The 16,977-nt window shown below is 38.6% G+C and overlaps 1 protein-coding gene across 1 annotated transcript; it reads left to right on the forward strand.

Annotated features, from left to right (window-relative positions):
* The first annotated feature begins 2,632 nt into the window (after positions 1–2,632).
* Positions 2,633–16,522, forward strand: LOC128226375 (prion-like-(Q/N-rich) domain-bearing protein 25). Its single transcript, XM_052936253.1, has 15 exons — positions 2,633–3,038; positions 7,767–7,841; positions 10,582–10,713; positions 10,917–11,045; positions 11,234–11,365; positions 11,674–11,805; positions 11,981–12,109; positions 12,304–12,432; positions 12,894–13,025; positions 13,195–13,326; positions 13,451–13,573; positions 15,595–15,702; positions 15,905–16,030; positions 16,129–16,257; positions 16,389–16,522. The coding sequence occupies exons 1-15, from the start codon at positions 2,633–2,635 to the stop codon at positions 16,409–16,411; spliced, it is 2,037 nt and encodes a 678-aa protein (XP_052792213.1). The 3' UTR covers positions 16,412–16,522.
* The last annotated feature ends 455 nt before the right edge of the window (positions 16,523–16,977 follow it).

Raw genomic sequence — 16,977 nt, forward strand, 5'->3', positions numbered from 1 at the left:
CATGTCTAAACAAGTGTTCTATCAGTGCACGGCTTGGGAGCTTGTGTCAGTTTAATTCACTCCTCATGTCTAAACAATTGTTCAATCAGTGCAGGGCCTGTGAGCTTGTGCCAGTTTAGTTCACTACTCTTGTCTAAACAAGTGTTCTATCAGTGCAGGGCTTGGGAGCTTGTGCCAGTTTAGTTCACTACTCTTGTCTAAACAAGTGTTCTATCAGTGCACGGCTTGGGAACTTGTGCCAGTTTAGTTCACTACACATGTCTAAACAATTGTTCTATCTTTGCAGGGCTTGGGAGCTTGTGCCAGTTTTGTTCACTACTCATGTCTAAACAATTGTTCTATCTTTGCAGGGCTTGGGAGCTTGTGCCAGTTTTGTTCACTACTCATGTCTAAACAAGTGTTTTATCAGTGCAGGGTTTGGGAGCTTGTACCAGTTTAGTTCACTACTCTTGTCTAAACAAGTGTTCTATCAGTGCAGGGCCTGGGAGCTTGTGCCAGTTTAGTTCACTACTCATGTCTAATCAAGTGTTCTATCAGTGCAGGGCTTGGGAGCTTGGTGCCAGTTTTGTTCACTACTCATGTCTAAACAAGTGTTCTATCAGTGCAGGGTTTGGGAGCTTGTGCCAGTTTTGTTCACTACTCATGTCTAAACAAGTGTTCTATCTGTGCAGGGCTTGGGAGCTTGGTGCCAGTTTTGTTCACTACTCATGTCTAAACAAGTGTTCTATCAGTGCAGGGTTTGGGAGCTTGTGCCAGTTTAGTTCACTCCTCATGTCTAAACAAGTGTTCTATCAGTGCAGGGCCTGGGAGCTTGTGCCAGTTTAGTTCACTACTCATGTCTAAACAAGTGTTCTATCAGTGCAGGGCTTGGGAGCTTGTGCCAGTTTTGTTCACTACTCTTGTCCAAACAAGTGTTCTATCAGTGCAGGGCTTGGGAGCTTGTGTCAGTTTAGTTCACTACTCATGTCTAAACAAGTGTTCTATCAGTGCAGGGCTTGGGAGCTTGTGCCAGTTTTGTTCACTACACATGTCAAAACAAGTGTTCTATCAGTGCAGGGCTTGGGAACTTGTGTCAGTTTAGTTCACTACTCATGTCTAAACAAGTGTTCTATCAGTGCAGGGCTTGGGAGCTTGTGCCAGTTTAGTTCACTACTCATGTCTAAACAAGTGTTCTATTAGTGCAGGGCTTGGGAGAGTGTGCCAGTTTAGTTCACTACACATGTTCACTACTCTTGTCTAAACAAGTGTTCTATCAGTGCAGGGCTTGGGAACTTGTGTCAGTTTAGTTCACTACACATGTCAAAACAAGTGTTCTATCAGTGCAGGGCATGGGAACTTGTGTCAGTTTAGTTCACTACACATGTCAAAACAAGTGTTCCATCAGTGCAGGGCTTGGGATCTTGTGCCAGTTTAGTTCACTACTCTTGTCTAAACAAGTGTTCTATCTTTGCAGGGCTTGGGAGCTTGTGCAAGTTTTGTTCACTACTCATGTCTAAACAAGTGTTCTATCAGTGCAGGGTTTGGGAGCTTGTGCCAGTTTTGTTCACTACTCTTGTCTAAACAAGTGTTCTATCAGTGCAGGGCTTGGTAGCTTGTGCCAGTTTAGTTCACTACTCATGTCTAAACAAGTGTTCTATCAGTGCAGGGCTTGGGAGCTTGTGCCAGTTTAGTTCACTACTCATGTCTAAACAAGTGTTCTATCAGTGCAGGGCTTGGGAGCTTGTGCCAGTTTTGTTCACTCCTCATGCCTAAACAAGTGTTCTATCTTTGCAGGGCTTGGGAGCTTGTGCAAGTTTTGTTCACTACTCATGTCTAAACAAGTGTTCTATCAGTGCAGGGCTTGGGAGCTTGTGCCAGTTTAGTTCACTACTCATGTCTAAACAAGTGTTCTATCAGTGCAGGGCTTGGGAGCTTGTGCAAGTTTTGTTCACTACTCATGTCCAAACAAGTGTTCTATCAGTGCAGGGCTTGGGAGCTTGTGCCAGTTTTGTTCACTACTCATGTCTAAACAAGTGTTCTATCTTTGCAGGGCTTGGGAGCTTGTGCAAGTTTAGTTCACTACTCATGTCTAAACAAGTGTTTCCAATGCAACAGAATTGAAAGATCCAAAATTCAAACACACTAAAATCTTGTTGTCAAGGTTATGCTCTAAAGTCAGCGTCCAATCAAAATATTATATTGTTAGTCAGAAGTTATTAAGTACAATTTAAATCCTTAAGGTTAGGTTTAAGGGTTAGGGTTAAAGTCCTAAGTTGAGCTTGGCTCCCTCATGTATTTTGGCCTTTCCAGGTGCCATGTAGTAATCATCATGTCTCTCCGTCTGTCTATCAATATTTTTTTCTTAAAAAAACTTTAAAACTTTTCAAGATATTATAGTCTAACTAGATAAAAGGCTTGGTTCACGAACGTTACAATGAGGAATATCAACCTCCAGTATCAAAGAAAATCTCATTTGCTAGCCCTCCATCCGTTAGACTGAATATCCCCTCAACACCCAAATCTCATTCACGGTGCTTTATTTGTAAGAGATCTGAACCCAAGCTTATAGTTGTGCCATCAGAGGCAAGATTCACAGCTTTTGTTTGAGCGGAATGTAATCATCAAAAGTGGCACAAGATGCTGTCCGGTCCACATGGATGAATCCCAAATAAAAGATGAAGCCCTCCAATCTGTCAAGGCATCTGAATCTGCATTTGTAAACCGTGCAACTGTGTTGGAACTATTGAACAAGTTGAGGGCATCATGTAATCTTCCGCCACTTTCATCTTCATGCTCTGATGATGACAGACTCGCACAACATATGCTGCAGTTAGCAACTCAAGAGAACTCTCTGAAAACTGAGATTAAGGAGAGCAATCTCGACAAAAGTCGAGCCGTGTGGGTTCCAGTTTCTGACACTGATCTTGAAGACTTTCCTCGTCTCACTGAGGACATACTACGGACCCTCACATGTGGTGTCTATCAGTTGAAGCTTTGCCATGGATACATTCAAGAACACCTTGAGGGCGATGAAGACATTCGTGTACATAAAGAAAGAAGTGGCTGATTCGTGTGCGTTTACAAAGTCGTCATGTCTCGGCGAAACAATACAATCTTTGGATTAAATTCAACAATTATGAAATTCTTGGTTGGTATTGCAAATGTAGATCTGGTTCAAGGATAGTTGGAATGTGTGCACACTGTGCAGCAGTGATTTGGTACTTGGGTTATGGAAAGCACAGATTTTTGGTGTTCGTGACTGGAGTGAATATGTTGATGATGCTAGTGTTGTTCCACCAACAGTTGATAGTTCAGACTCGGACAGCGATTAAATGGCGCAGCATTTAAACAGCCAACAAACATATGCTAATGTTCTTTTGAAGGATAAACTTTATGACTTAGTGTTCATGTTTCAACAGTTGTTATTTTGCATCAGAAATGCTTAATGGTAATTTATATGAATAGACTATACAAAGTCCATATTGGGAATTGTTAAGTTGTTTTTATGTCCAGTTAGCTTGCCATTTTTAATGAATTAGTACTTTAAAATATGTTTTTTTTCTAAAAGGTACTCTAAATATTCATTACCAATATAATTCAAATGCTTTAGTTTGTTGTTTATATAATTATATTTACACAGAGTAAAATGAAAACTATGAAACAAATTTTAAAAAACATGTATTACAACAGCTTTTGTCATACTCACAAAAATCCATATATGAACTGTAAATTCATATTGTTACCATAGCAATCATCATACAACTATGTTGTAAATGACATGAAATATTATCACTTCATCTGAAGTAACAATTTATGCAAAATATCAATATAAAATTACATATTTGATTAATTTAACATATATAAAGAATGATTTTACTGCAATTGTATCCATGGTAACATCCTAATTCTTAATTGAATTAAGTACAGAAATCTGGTATATAACATTTTTTTATATATATGTTGCAATAATGCTTTAGAAGTAAAATGTATCATCATTCATGTTCAGGGTATTGTCATTTATATATTTTAACTGAAAAATACCCCTTGATTGATATGTTGCCATGGCAACCGAAATGTTGATAGAATCATCATATTACATTTCATTCTTTAACTGCCATTGGTTGTTCTACCAAAATTCACGGGAATCAAGCACATTACAGATGGGGCCATTTTTTACCTTTCGTGAACCAAGCCCTTTGGACACAGTAACAGTATTCCTATTTTATGGCGAGTTATCAAGCTCGTGACACCTTATTCAGCACACCAATTTAAAATTACTTTCATCAGAACTTTTCTTGTTTTGTTTTGAAAGGAGCTTGAAGCATCAACATACACATTTAATGATCGCAATATGAACTTGGAGTGTAAAGGGGATTTGCAAGTGGATTTACTTTTCACCAGAACAATGTTAGATGGGAGTGAACGACACTTGAAGCATCAATTGGCGGCAATGAGATCGTGTTGGTTGTACAAGAACCGTAATTCGTTAACGTAACAACCAAAACCTCTCCTTCAATGTGATAATACATGCGTTATTTAAATATTTCAAAGTGAAAGAAAAGTGAAATATTGCTTTACAGTAATATGCAGTGACTTGTGAACGGTTAAAAAAAACAACAACAACAAAAAAACTGCCCCTTCTTAACAGACAAGTATGTTATATGAAAAAACAAACAATTTAATTTCTTTTTATAGTAAAAAAATGCGCATTTTCCGTTTGTGTATAGATGATTATGATTCGAGCAAATATCACAAAATACATAATTTTGGTAACTTTAAATTTTTGAACAGACCACTCTTCGTGACGTTTTACGCGTTGAAAATCCGCCCACTGCAATAGGTCTAAACATTTTGGACACTGGTTTCTATATAGCACCCGGTTCAACGTTTACTTGCCGAGTGTAAACGACACCTGTTTGTCAAATGTTTGACCGATATGTATTTAGCTGATACACTTTGTTTGCTATTGCACAGACATAAATAAGTACACTGATACTTGGTACATGTATTCATTTATGATTGGGTCTCGGCATAAGTATTTTTCGTTTTCCTTTCCTTAAACTGTTCCCTTAGCCCCAAACTATTGTATATTATGATCCATTTAAAACTCATTCGTTTGCGGCTTTCCACGAACAAATCTTTCCTCAATCAACGTGGGTGATTCAGTATTGATCTTCATGTGAATGTAAGTAAATTCACAACATTCTTTCTTGGTCACGGGTGTTCAAAGTACAATTCAGGTCACTAATGTCCACCGTTGCCTTGTCGTAGTTAGGACTATAAGTAATAAGTAATCAATTTGTAGAAGAATTGACGTAGAAAACGCACTTCTGTACATTTCAACATAAAGCGCGTGCGACGTTGCTTATTGACGTCATAAAGCGCAGTAATTTAAAATTAGCATTCACGGGGGGGGGGGGGTAGGGGGGGTTTTCCAGCACTGGTAACATGACCGGAAACACGCGTTCTGTATACAAAAATACCAACAACAATAAATACTTTTTTGCAAGTTACTCTGTAGTGTGTAACTTGTCTGTGCGTATTTTCCATTCAGTATAAATTTGACCGTAATCCCAAAATAGGCAAAATAGGACGTATTAATATCATTTAATATCGAAGATGTAAGTACAAACTATTCATAATATCAATATAAAAATGCAATGTTTCGGTAGCTGAGTTAATTGTGTTTACATTTAAATCTGTTTGCGACTGTACTATAATTAACTGATCGAAATATTTCTGTTCACTGCCCGGCAAAGGGCGAATCAAAATCACTGAGAGGATGGCGACATGCCTCGAGCTGCACATGATTCAGTAGGGAAAATGCCCTTAAACCACACAACTTTTCGTAACTTCTTATTCGCTGGCATATATAAGGATCTCTTTCAATATGGATAGCATTTCTAATTTTCCATTTCGAAAAGACAAGATGGATTTTACGAAACGCGCCGTGTACTTGTACGTTACTCTTCTGGTGTTTAGATTTTCTAGTGGTCAAAGTAAGTTGCTTCGTTCTCTAAAACTGTTGGTACTTTTTCAACATTTTAAAATCTAATGTTATCTTTCTACAATATCTGTTTGTCTTGTCAAATAATTACACAATCCATGTATCTGTTACTCGCGAACAACAGTCATAAGATAAAATTTGTGTTTGATTTATACAAATGATATTGTTCTTTCTTCTGCCATGGGATTCAACCCTGCTAAACTGCTCAGCATGAAAGTGAATGAGCACTTCAAGAACATTGATGCGAACAAATGAACAAAGCTTGTATCTAAACACTTGAATCCCTGTGTGTATACCACGTTGCGTCATAAATGCTACGTTGGAAGGCAATATTTTGCTCCAAATGAAGACTTAAAACAAAGATAACTTTAATTTCTTCACCACTTTAAATGAAACGTAACGCAGTCTACGGCGTTTACGGAGCCCCACCTTCGGACTTTTACCAGAGTTTGATTGAGAGTTTAGTTTCTTCAAACACTTCGACAAAACTTTTCACATTACGGCCGTCTGACGGAGCACTGTCAAAACAGCATTTGGAAACAGGTTTGTGGAAGTGTTTGGTGAAACTAATCACTTTATCAAACTTCAGTAATAACTTGAAACGAAGGCGGGGCTATTAAAGCTGCATAGACTGCCCTTTGTTTTATTTAAAATGGTGTAGTAAAGGAAAAAATATCTTTGATTTAAGTCTTTATTTTAAGCAAAATATTGCCCTCCAACGTAGCATATATGACGTAATTTATCACGCGGTATACACACACTGAATGTAATTTGGAAAGAAAATATGTCAATATTGTTGTGAATGAAACATTAAAAGCGTGACATTTTTATGAACTTTCATTTTTGGTGAACCATATTATAAAACAATACATTTTATCACAATGAGGTTTAGAAACAAGTCTGTAAATTTAAATCTTTTTCAGAACAAACACACAACAGTCTTAGTTAGGACAGTGGTTATTTTTAGTTACGGCGCCGACTTGTTTTTTGTCTAAGTGTTCAGTGGGAAATTTTCCGCGAATTCCTTTATATTAGCCAATGCGCATGTGCGAGCTTATACATTTATAACAACTTATAAACGAATTAAGTCGTGATGGCGTCACGGCGGGGTCAAGCCATAATTCAGTAAATGGGCGCGGGCAGACCTTGATAAACTCAAATAAAACGAATTATGACCAAATGAAAATGAGACGGCATGAAAACCCATAACCTATTTATGATTTATTTGGCATGATAATCCCCTGCTGGCAATTAGATTAAGATCAATACACAGTTTACTATACACGTATGTTTGTCTGTCTGTTTGTTTGTTTGTTTGTTGTTGTTTTTTTGTGTGTTTTTTTGTTGTTGTTTTTTTTTTTGGGGGGGGGTCACTTATAGAAGGATTAAACTAGGCCTTTAAACGAGGTCATGTTGAAAAGTCGCGAGTGTAGCAAGATGTTGCAAAATGTTATTTTTTTAAATAAAATGGAATTACGTAAGATGTGTTTTATTTATAGTTGAATTATTGAAGAATACTTTATGGTCATATTTAGCGTACGGGGCTACATTTAAGTGTTCTTTCATCGATAACAAGCTCGCTTGGTTAAAAAGTTTGGCTTTAACATTCTTAAAATGGCCAAAATCAAAGTCGCTTTTATAGTGATCTTTTTTAATCACACATAGTAATTAATTAGCAAAGAAAACATGCACGACACTTTGTTAAATAAGGTAATACAGTTATGATGTTCTGTTGGGTCTTGTGTGATGTTCATACGCATTGATGTGTGGTGTGCTTCAGTGTGTGAAAACCCGTCCGACTGTCCAGCCAGCGTGCTTTGTGGTCAGAACGGCGAGTGCCAGTGTGAGCCGGCAGGTACGTTAAATACATGTTCTCAGTGTTAGTATGTTACAATTCTTATTGTGCAATTGTGCTTTGCCGTTATCGACCACATACTTTGTCGTAATCGACAGTATACTTTGTCGTATTCGACAGCATACTTTAGCGTAATCGACATCATACTTTACCGTAATCGACAGCATACTCTACCGTATTCGACATCATACTTTACCGTCCATCAATAGCATACTTTATGGTGTATCAACAGCATACTTTACCGTGCATCAACAGCATACCTTATGGTGAATCAACAGCATACTTAACCGTCCATCAACAGCATACTTTACCGTCCATCAACAGCATACTTTACCGTGCATCAACAACATACTTTACCGTGCATCAACAGCATATTTACCGTCCATCAACAGCATACTTTACCGTGCATCAACATCATATTTTACCGTCCATCAACAGCCTACTTTACCGTGCATCAACAGCATATTTTACCGTGCATCAACAGCATATTTTACCGTGCATCAACAGCATATTTTACCGTGCATCAACAGCACATTTTACCGTGCATCAACAGCATACTTTACCGTCCATCAACAGCCTACTTTACCGTGCATCAACAGCACATTTTACCGTGCATCAACAGCACATTTTACCGTGCATCAACAGCACATTTTACCGTGCATCAACAGCACATTTTACCGTCCATCAACAGCATACTTTACCGTGCATCAACAGCATATTTTACCGTCCATCAACAGCACATTTTACCGTGCATCAACAGCATACTTTACCGTGCATCAACAGCATACTTTACCGTGCATCAACAGCATATTTTACCGTGCATCAACAGCACATTTTACCGTGCATCAACAGCATACTTTACCGTGCATCAACAGCATACTTTAACGTGCATCAACAGCATATTTGACCGTCCATCAACAGCATACTTTAACGTGCATCAACAGCATACTTTACCGTGCATCAACAGCACATTTTACCGTGCATCAACAGCACATTTTACCGTGCATCAACACTATACTTTACCGTGCATCAACAGCATACTTTACCGTGCATCAACAGCATATTTGACCGTCCATCAACAGCATACTTTAACGTGCATCAACAGCATATTTTACCGTGCATCAACAGCATACTTTACCGTGCATCAACAGCATATTTGACCGTCCATCAACAGCATACTTTAACGTGCATCAACAGCATATTTTACCGTGCATCAACAGCATATTTGACCGTCCATCAACAGCATACTTTAACGTGCATCAACAGCATATTTTACCGTGCATCAACAGCATATTTGACCGTCCATCAACAGCATACTTTACCGTGCACCAACAGCATACTTTACCGTGCATCAACAGCATATTTGACCGTCCATCAACAGCATACTTTACCGTGCACCAACAGCATACTTTAACGTGCATCAACAGCATATTTTACCGTGCATCAACAGCATATTTGACCGTCCATCAACAGCATACTTTACCGTGCATCAACAGTATACCTTATGGTGCATCAACAGCATATTTTACCGTGCATCAACAGCATATTTGACCGTCCATCAACAGCATACTTTACCGTGCACCAACAGCATACTTTAACGTGCATCAACAGCATATTTTACCGTGCATCAACAGCATATTTTACCGTCCATCAACAGCATACTTTACCGTGCACCAACAGCATACTTTATGGTGCATCAACAGCATATTTAACCGTGCATCAACAGCATACTTTACCGTGCACCAACAGCATACTTTATTTAACGTGCATCAACAGCATATTTTACCGTGCATCAACAGCATATTTTACCGTCCATCAACAGCATACTTTACCGTGCACCAACAGCATACTTTAACGTGCATCAACAGCATATTTGACCGTGCATCAACAGCATATTTTACCGTCCATCAACAGCATACTTTACCGTGCACCAACAGCATACTTTATGGTGCATCAACAGCATACTTTACCGCCAATCAACAGCATACTTTACCGTGCACCAACAGCATACTTTAACGTGCATCAACAGCATATTTTACCGTGCATCAACAGCATATTTTACCGTCCATTAACAGCATACTTTACCGTGCACCAACAGCATACTTTAACGTGCATCAACAGCATATTTGACCGTGCATCAACAGCATATTTTACCGTCCATCAACAGCATACTTTACCGTCCACCAACAGCATACTTTATGGTGCATCAACAGCATACTTTACCGCCCATCAACAGCATACTTTACCGTGCACCAACAGCATACTTTAACGTGCATCAACAGCATATTTTACCGTGCATCAACAGCATATTTTACCGTCCATCAACAGCATACTTTACCGTGCACCAACAGCATACTTTACCGTGCATCAACAGCATACTTTACCGCCCATCAACAGCATACTTTACCGTGCACCAACAGCATACTTTAACGTGCATCAACAGCATATTTTACCGTGCATCAACAGCATATTTTACCGTCCATCAACAGCATACTTTACCGTCCACCAACAGCATACTTTATGGTGCATCAACAGCATACTTTATGGTGCACCAACAGCATACTTTATGGTGCATCAACAGCATACTTTACCGTGCACCAACAGCATACTTTATGGTGCATCAACAGCATACTTTACCGTGCACCAACAGCATACTTTATGGTGCATCAACAGCATACTTTACCGCCCAGAAACGTAAAATTTATGAACCAACTTGCAGTAAAATACCACCTATTTACAGCTGAGTTTTTCGGTGGAACCTGTGCGGGAGCCGCAAATTCCCCGTGCGCCGGGGACATTAACGCCATATGTGTTACCGGCGTGTGCGTGTGCAAACAGGACACGAGCCCCTTCAACGGATTCTGTGTCTCTGGTACACCATATGTTCACGTAGATATAACTTCTTATATGTTCTGTCCAGATTGTTTTGTATTGACTTCAAAAGTAAAGTGGTACTATATATGACTCAACTGTTGAACGTGAATAGTTATAGCGGTTTGCATTTTTCACGTAAACATAGTCAAATGTGAAAGAAAAGGTGAAGTTTGTGTTAATCGTATGCATATAAATGGACAGATGAGAGGCTGAACGGACTGTGTGTGAGCGATGGTATGCCGTGTGAAAACGACAAAAACGCCGTGTGCACGGCGGGAATATGCATCTGTGGCGCGAACACCACCCCGTTCGAAGGGTTCTGCATCAGAGGTATGCGACATCTGTAATATCCGGCGAGGTTGTATTTTCTCTTCTTTTTCTTTATTTAAATCTGTCATGACATAGTCAAATTCTAATCAATTCGATGCTTTGAATGTATGGTTTCAATGTGCATGTTCAATATGAGTTTTAAAAAGGTTGTTTTTTTTTCGTTAAAAAATACGTCTCTCATGTTGCAGACGGTTTTCTGAACGGTGCGTGTAATTCGGCTGACGGCACTTTCTGCACGGGGGATAAGAACGCCTTGTGTATGAACGGGAGATGCACATGCGACGACCCCGCAAAGCCCTTCAACGGCATGTGCTTTCTCGGTGAGAGCTCTGTACCGGTATTCTTTGCATGTTTTCCCAATAAAGACCACGCAATTACGCGTTTGAGGAACATCTACCCTATAGAGAATACGTCAGTTTCGTTATTAAATGTGGCATTCAAACGATCAGCAAAAGATATTTGACGTTTTAGGAAATTTAATAGTAATTGGAATTCTTTTAAAGTTTACGTCAACCTATTCTGAAAATAAATTGTGTTTGCAGTAATAGTATTAGTACTCGTCGTAAAATACAGATTCAGTACTCATTCAAATGTGTAACTGAATGTTTATTAATGTTGTTTCCGGTAGATGAAACGCTGGGCGGGCAGTGTACGGGTGCGAACGGTACTCCCTGTGACGCCGACATAAACGCCGTGTGTATGGGCGGCATGTGCATGTGCGCTGCTGGATTCAGGGGCTTCCAGGGCGTCTGTGTCAGTGGTGAGCTACAGTTAATACACCACCATCGTTCATGTTATAAAGGAACGTTGTAGCAAACATGTCTATTCAGGAAAAAGTTGGTTACTTTCTTGTTATGAAAAGAAAATTAAAAATATTTGTATCAATTTCAATATTGAACTGTTTGTTTTTGTTTAAGCCGATTGTTTCATTTCAGACGGGACACTGAACGGATTCTGTGCTGTTGACGGCATGGAGTGTGTGGGCGATCAAAACGCCGTATGTGACGAAAACGTATGCGTGTGTAAGCCTGGGTTCAACCCATACCAGGGCGCGTGCGTGCAAGGTATGAGCACTTCCTGTTTCATGCCATTCGGACTGCCATAGCTTTACATGTATCTGTCTAGCTATGATTATCATTTTTCCACTGTCTTTACTCAACCAGTAATTTCTGTACATTTGCCGTAAAATCATCAAAGGTGTACACCAGTACATATAGTAGCAAAACTAAGTCTAGTCAATGAATATTTACTATTGCAGATGAGACGCTGAACGGCCAATGCGCCATACCCGGGGCCCTTTGCGAAGTGGACATAAACGCGATGTGCTTGAACGGCATGTGCATTTGTACCGGAGGGTCTGTCCCCCTAAACGGCATGTGTATCAGAGGTCGGCATCAGCTCGCTACATCCGCCTTAATAAGTTACTTTTTGAAACTTGCGAATATTGCATGAGAAACTCTTTATACCCCTTCATTTGTACGGGGCATGGAAAACATGTGTACATGTATACAAGTTCAGCAGAAAAATACAATGTAGAACATTGAAAATAGTTATGATGGTAACCTCCATAATCAATTTTATAAAGCTATCATGCATCTAAACAGTTTTCGTATGATAAATAATCCATTTCCAGACGGTTCCGTGTACACTACATGCCTCTTGAAATGTATGAGAGTTAATTAAATAAACATATGAATGCGGCATAAATATGTTATTTCGATTCGCGTATTTATGTTCAAAATTCACTTTCCTCCTGCCTCTCTCATTTCCTTGGTATTTCCATTTTTCATGTACTGTCACGCTGTATACATGAATAATGTAAGCACTTCAGCTTATTTTCCAATTCAGACGGCACATTAAACGGGCTTTGCACTGGCGCAAACGGCACGATATGTTCCGGCGACATGAACGCCGTGTGCATGGGCGGCATGTGTATGTGTGCACCAGATACTTCTCCCCGCAATGGTGCTTGCGTTAAAGGTAAACGAAGCCTTGTAACAATCCAACAAAATTATAATGCTAAGACAATGTGTTAATTTAACTTTCGGACTAGGTAGCAATTTTCGATTGCAACTTCATGAAGGGACAAAGCATAGTATTCTGTGTACATGTGTATATCTAACACTTTACCTTATGATCCTGGTTTCAGACGGGACAGTGCGTGGCCGCTGCAGCGGCGCGGACGGGACGCCTTGCAATGTGGACATGAACGCCGTTTGTATGGATGGATCTTGCCGCTGTCCTGGGGGATTCGGTGTCGTAAACGGCGTCTGTATGAGAAGTACAAATGAAGTCTTCTATATTTATAAGACACTACATTCATTTGCGTTTTGGTTGCCACATACTTGTATTTTATTGGGCGCCCTTCTCACTTATAAACAATAATGACATAGTTTTTGTTTCAGGTGAGAGTCTAGGTGGGAAGTGTTCCGGCGCGGAAGGCTCAATGTGCACGGGATTCTCGGGCGCTGTTTGCATGGGTGGAGTGTGCAGGTGCCCCGGAAATACAATTTCCATGTGCAAACCTGGTCGGTATTTGTTGTTTATACAGTTCATTACGATAAATCAAATATAGTTTTTGAACAGGGTTGTTTTCAACAACAACCCTGTTCAGTGTAGCCACAAACTCGACACTCACACCATAAAATGCCTATTAATAGTAACAAGTGTCGTCTGCCTCTTTACCACCAAAAATATAGTTTGAGAAAGTGCGGACTATATAAATTACAAGCTATGTTCCCAATAACCGAGCTATATTTGACAAAGCAAGAAGCATTCATAACGCAATATCTACTTAAATAATTTAATTTGTTGAAATTTAATGAAGATAATATTAAAGTAGTATCCCTGCGCCCAAAAATTAATGAACATCGAAACGTAAACAAATAATTACTATCCACTCAAAGCGCATCATTCCATCACGTGACACAATTATCTCATTGATCTCAATGGTCGCACAGTTTCCACAGGTGTTCGTCACATAGCCTGGATACAGTAATACATTCTTTTTTAAATATTTTTTTATATTTTTATTTCGGTCAAGATAGTGAATACATGTCATTTAAAAAATTATTCCACAATTTTTCATGAAAGAAAATTAGTATAATAATATATAAAAATATATTTTATTTATATATAATACTAATTTTCTTTCATGAAAAATTGTGGAATAATTTTTTAAATGACATATATTCACTATTTTGACCAAAATAAATAATAATTAAAATTTAATTTTTTTTTTTTTTTTTTATAAAAAACTGTAACCAGGCAATGTGACGAGCACCTTTGGTTTCCACGGTTAAAACATCACGTGATAGCCCACGTGGGAATAACAAACGCACGCCATTTGACATGACCTCCCCCGACACCCAAGTACTAAAGTGCCGACGAGTTAGCTGACGATATAGAAATAGAAGAGAGTTGCTGACAATGAAGGAAAAAGGTTTTGAAATGAAAGATTTTCAAGACTTATTGTTAAATTTATTGTATATACTTTTTTTAGTGTACGTATAGACGGATGTTTGTGTATTTATTTTTGAAAATGGCATTTCATTGAAATAAATTGAGTTATATGTTTTGCTGGTTTGGTGTAAATATGAAATAATATCACGGATTTAATTACTGTTTTAGGTGTTTCATCTACAATTGTTTGAAATCAATTATTTAATTTTGATCATTTTAATTAAGAAATTATTTCTTTTTAATTTGTTGTATTTTCGAAGTTGTTTTGTGAATAACAAGGCAAACATAGGCAAACTTTTGCTAATGAGTAAAGTTTGATTAGTATATATTTCATTTTCTTGGTTGGGAATAGCACAAGTATTCACCCTTTTTTATATTCTCATTTTCTATTATTAAACCCCACACATTTACGGGGAGGAAGGCTTCGTGGAGTTTGTTTCTATGATGTTTCAATAATTCACCAGCCGTTGCATATTATCTTTTAATCGTTCCTCCCGGCTGAGAATCCATTTTTTATTCAAATAATGTATATTTATATCATTTTAGAACACTATTTAAAATTTCAACAGTGGCCCTGAAAAGGATCGTTTTCAATTTCATAATTAGTATAATCTGTGTTAATGCCAACATCTAATTACCAACCGGAAACGGTGTTAGTGTATATTTTAAATTCACCCTGGATGATCAACCAATTTCTTTTTTATTTCTTTGGCAAACCTAACTCATAGTGTAACACCATATGATGAAGCTATGCTGGGATTGGTTACATTCTCCATCCTGGTTTGCCTGCTTACACAGCGACATTAACTTTATTGTCAATTAAATATAAATTTGTCATTTACCATCATGCTTAAATAAATCTGGGGCGGCCCCTGTGGTTATTTTACACGGGAACTCTTAGATTCACTTTGCTACATATCAGCACCTTATTAATACACACATGATCGTGAATCATAGTGGTGAAAACCCTGTTCATGCAGCGCTATCAGCGCTTTGATTCAGTGTGTTGGAGAAAGCTTCCATAGTACTTATACCGGTTATTACTTTAACAGTACATGTTTAGACTAGAACTTGTTTCGTTATTCAGAAGAAATGTGTATGGTGGACAGCGATTGCCCAACAATGGCGACGTGTGTGTCCGGAATGTGCATGTGTCCGCCTGGGTTTTCACTCGTCCACAACACGTGCAAAAAAGGTGAACTGATTAAATTCTTCTTTCCTCTGTTTAGTCAGTTAAAAGGCACTGCTTTTGCCAACGGGAGTACCAATTTCATAATGTCCCTGCGCTGTCACGTCCGTTTCTATGCCAGTGAAAACAGTTTTGTCTTTTTATGTATTAAGCAGCATTATTTTAATTACATAAAACATGTCAATTGATAGTGCCTTTTTTATATTAGTGGGCAAATATGGCGGTGAGTGTTTTAACGGAAGGTGCGCGGGAAGAGATGTCGTCTGCAACCAAACTTCCCGTATATGCGTCTGCAAGTCCGGCTCCGTCGGTGTGAATGGACGATGCACTAAAGGTATGGTTATTTTTATATATTAATGTTAAAAAGTACATTCAAAGATATCTAAAAAAAAAACACTAGAAGACAAATTGCTAGTACGTATTTTATTTCAGTGGGCAGATATGGCAGTGAGTGTTTGAATGGTAGGTGCGAGGGAAGGGGTGTCGTCTGCAACAGAACTTCCGGTATGTGCGTCTGTAAGTCCGGCTGTGTCAGTGTGAACGGACGCTGCATGACTAAAGGTAATTTTATTTGATACATAAGTTTAAAATGCTTTCAAAAATATCGAGGAAAACACAGTTAGACAAATAAAAATTCACTTGTTAGTGCCAAAAATGCTGTACCAATGTTAATGATGTTTGTTTCATTTCAGGTGAACGGCGTCGCCCGTATTAGAATGTGCACTATTCGTTCCTGGGCCATGCGTGCTTTGACACCCTGAACCACCCTCGATTGCACTGCGATATTAAAATGTACAGAATGTCCTGATTGCGACCATAGATGGCGTCTGTTGTTAATGGTCGATTTATAATGAAGGCCTGATGTATCGTAATTCTGCAGGGCAAACAACCTTAACCACCATTTTGTGTTGTATAACTGTTTTGATTAGAATATAAATAAAAAGAGTCTCACATGCATGGTACTTTTATATCTGTATTCAATCGTGCGTAAAATGAACATAAGTAGGACGTTTTCAAACGTCGCAGTCGCCGCGAACTACGGGCAAATCTCAAAGGTTTAGTTTAAACATGTTTTATTGCATGACGAGATTTACACAGTCTAGGATGATGATAACAACAAAGAAACAGAAACAGTGCAATGTAACAAAGCTTGCGTTCATTTGAAAAGGACATGCAAAGGGATTGGGCCAAGAGTTTTTCCAACATCAGTTACGGCCCTTTCCCAATCGCAAAGGTCATATTATAGCAAAACTAATACATATTTAAATAAGTATTATCCGC

Source organism: Mya arenaria, chromosome 3, assembly GCF_026914265.1.
Source record: "Mya arenaria isolate MELC-2E11 chromosome 3, ASM2691426v1".
In the NCBI taxonomy this organism is placed as follows: domain Eukaryota; kingdom Metazoa; phylum Mollusca; class Bivalvia; order Myida; family Myidae; genus Mya; species Mya arenaria.

Coding starts and splice junctions, on each gene's coding strand:
- LOC128226375 (XM_052936253.1), top strand. CDS start 2,633: ATGGATGAATCCCAAATAAAAGATGAAGCCCTCCAATCTGTCAAGGCA. Junction 11,806..11,980: donor CCAGGGCGTCTGTGTCAGTG/GTGAGCTACAGT, acceptor GTTTCATTTCAG/ACGGGACACTGAACGGATTC. Junction 12,110..12,303: donor CCAGGGCGCGTGCGTGCAAG/GTATGAGCACTT, acceptor TTACTATTGCAG/ATGAGACGCTGAACGGCCAA.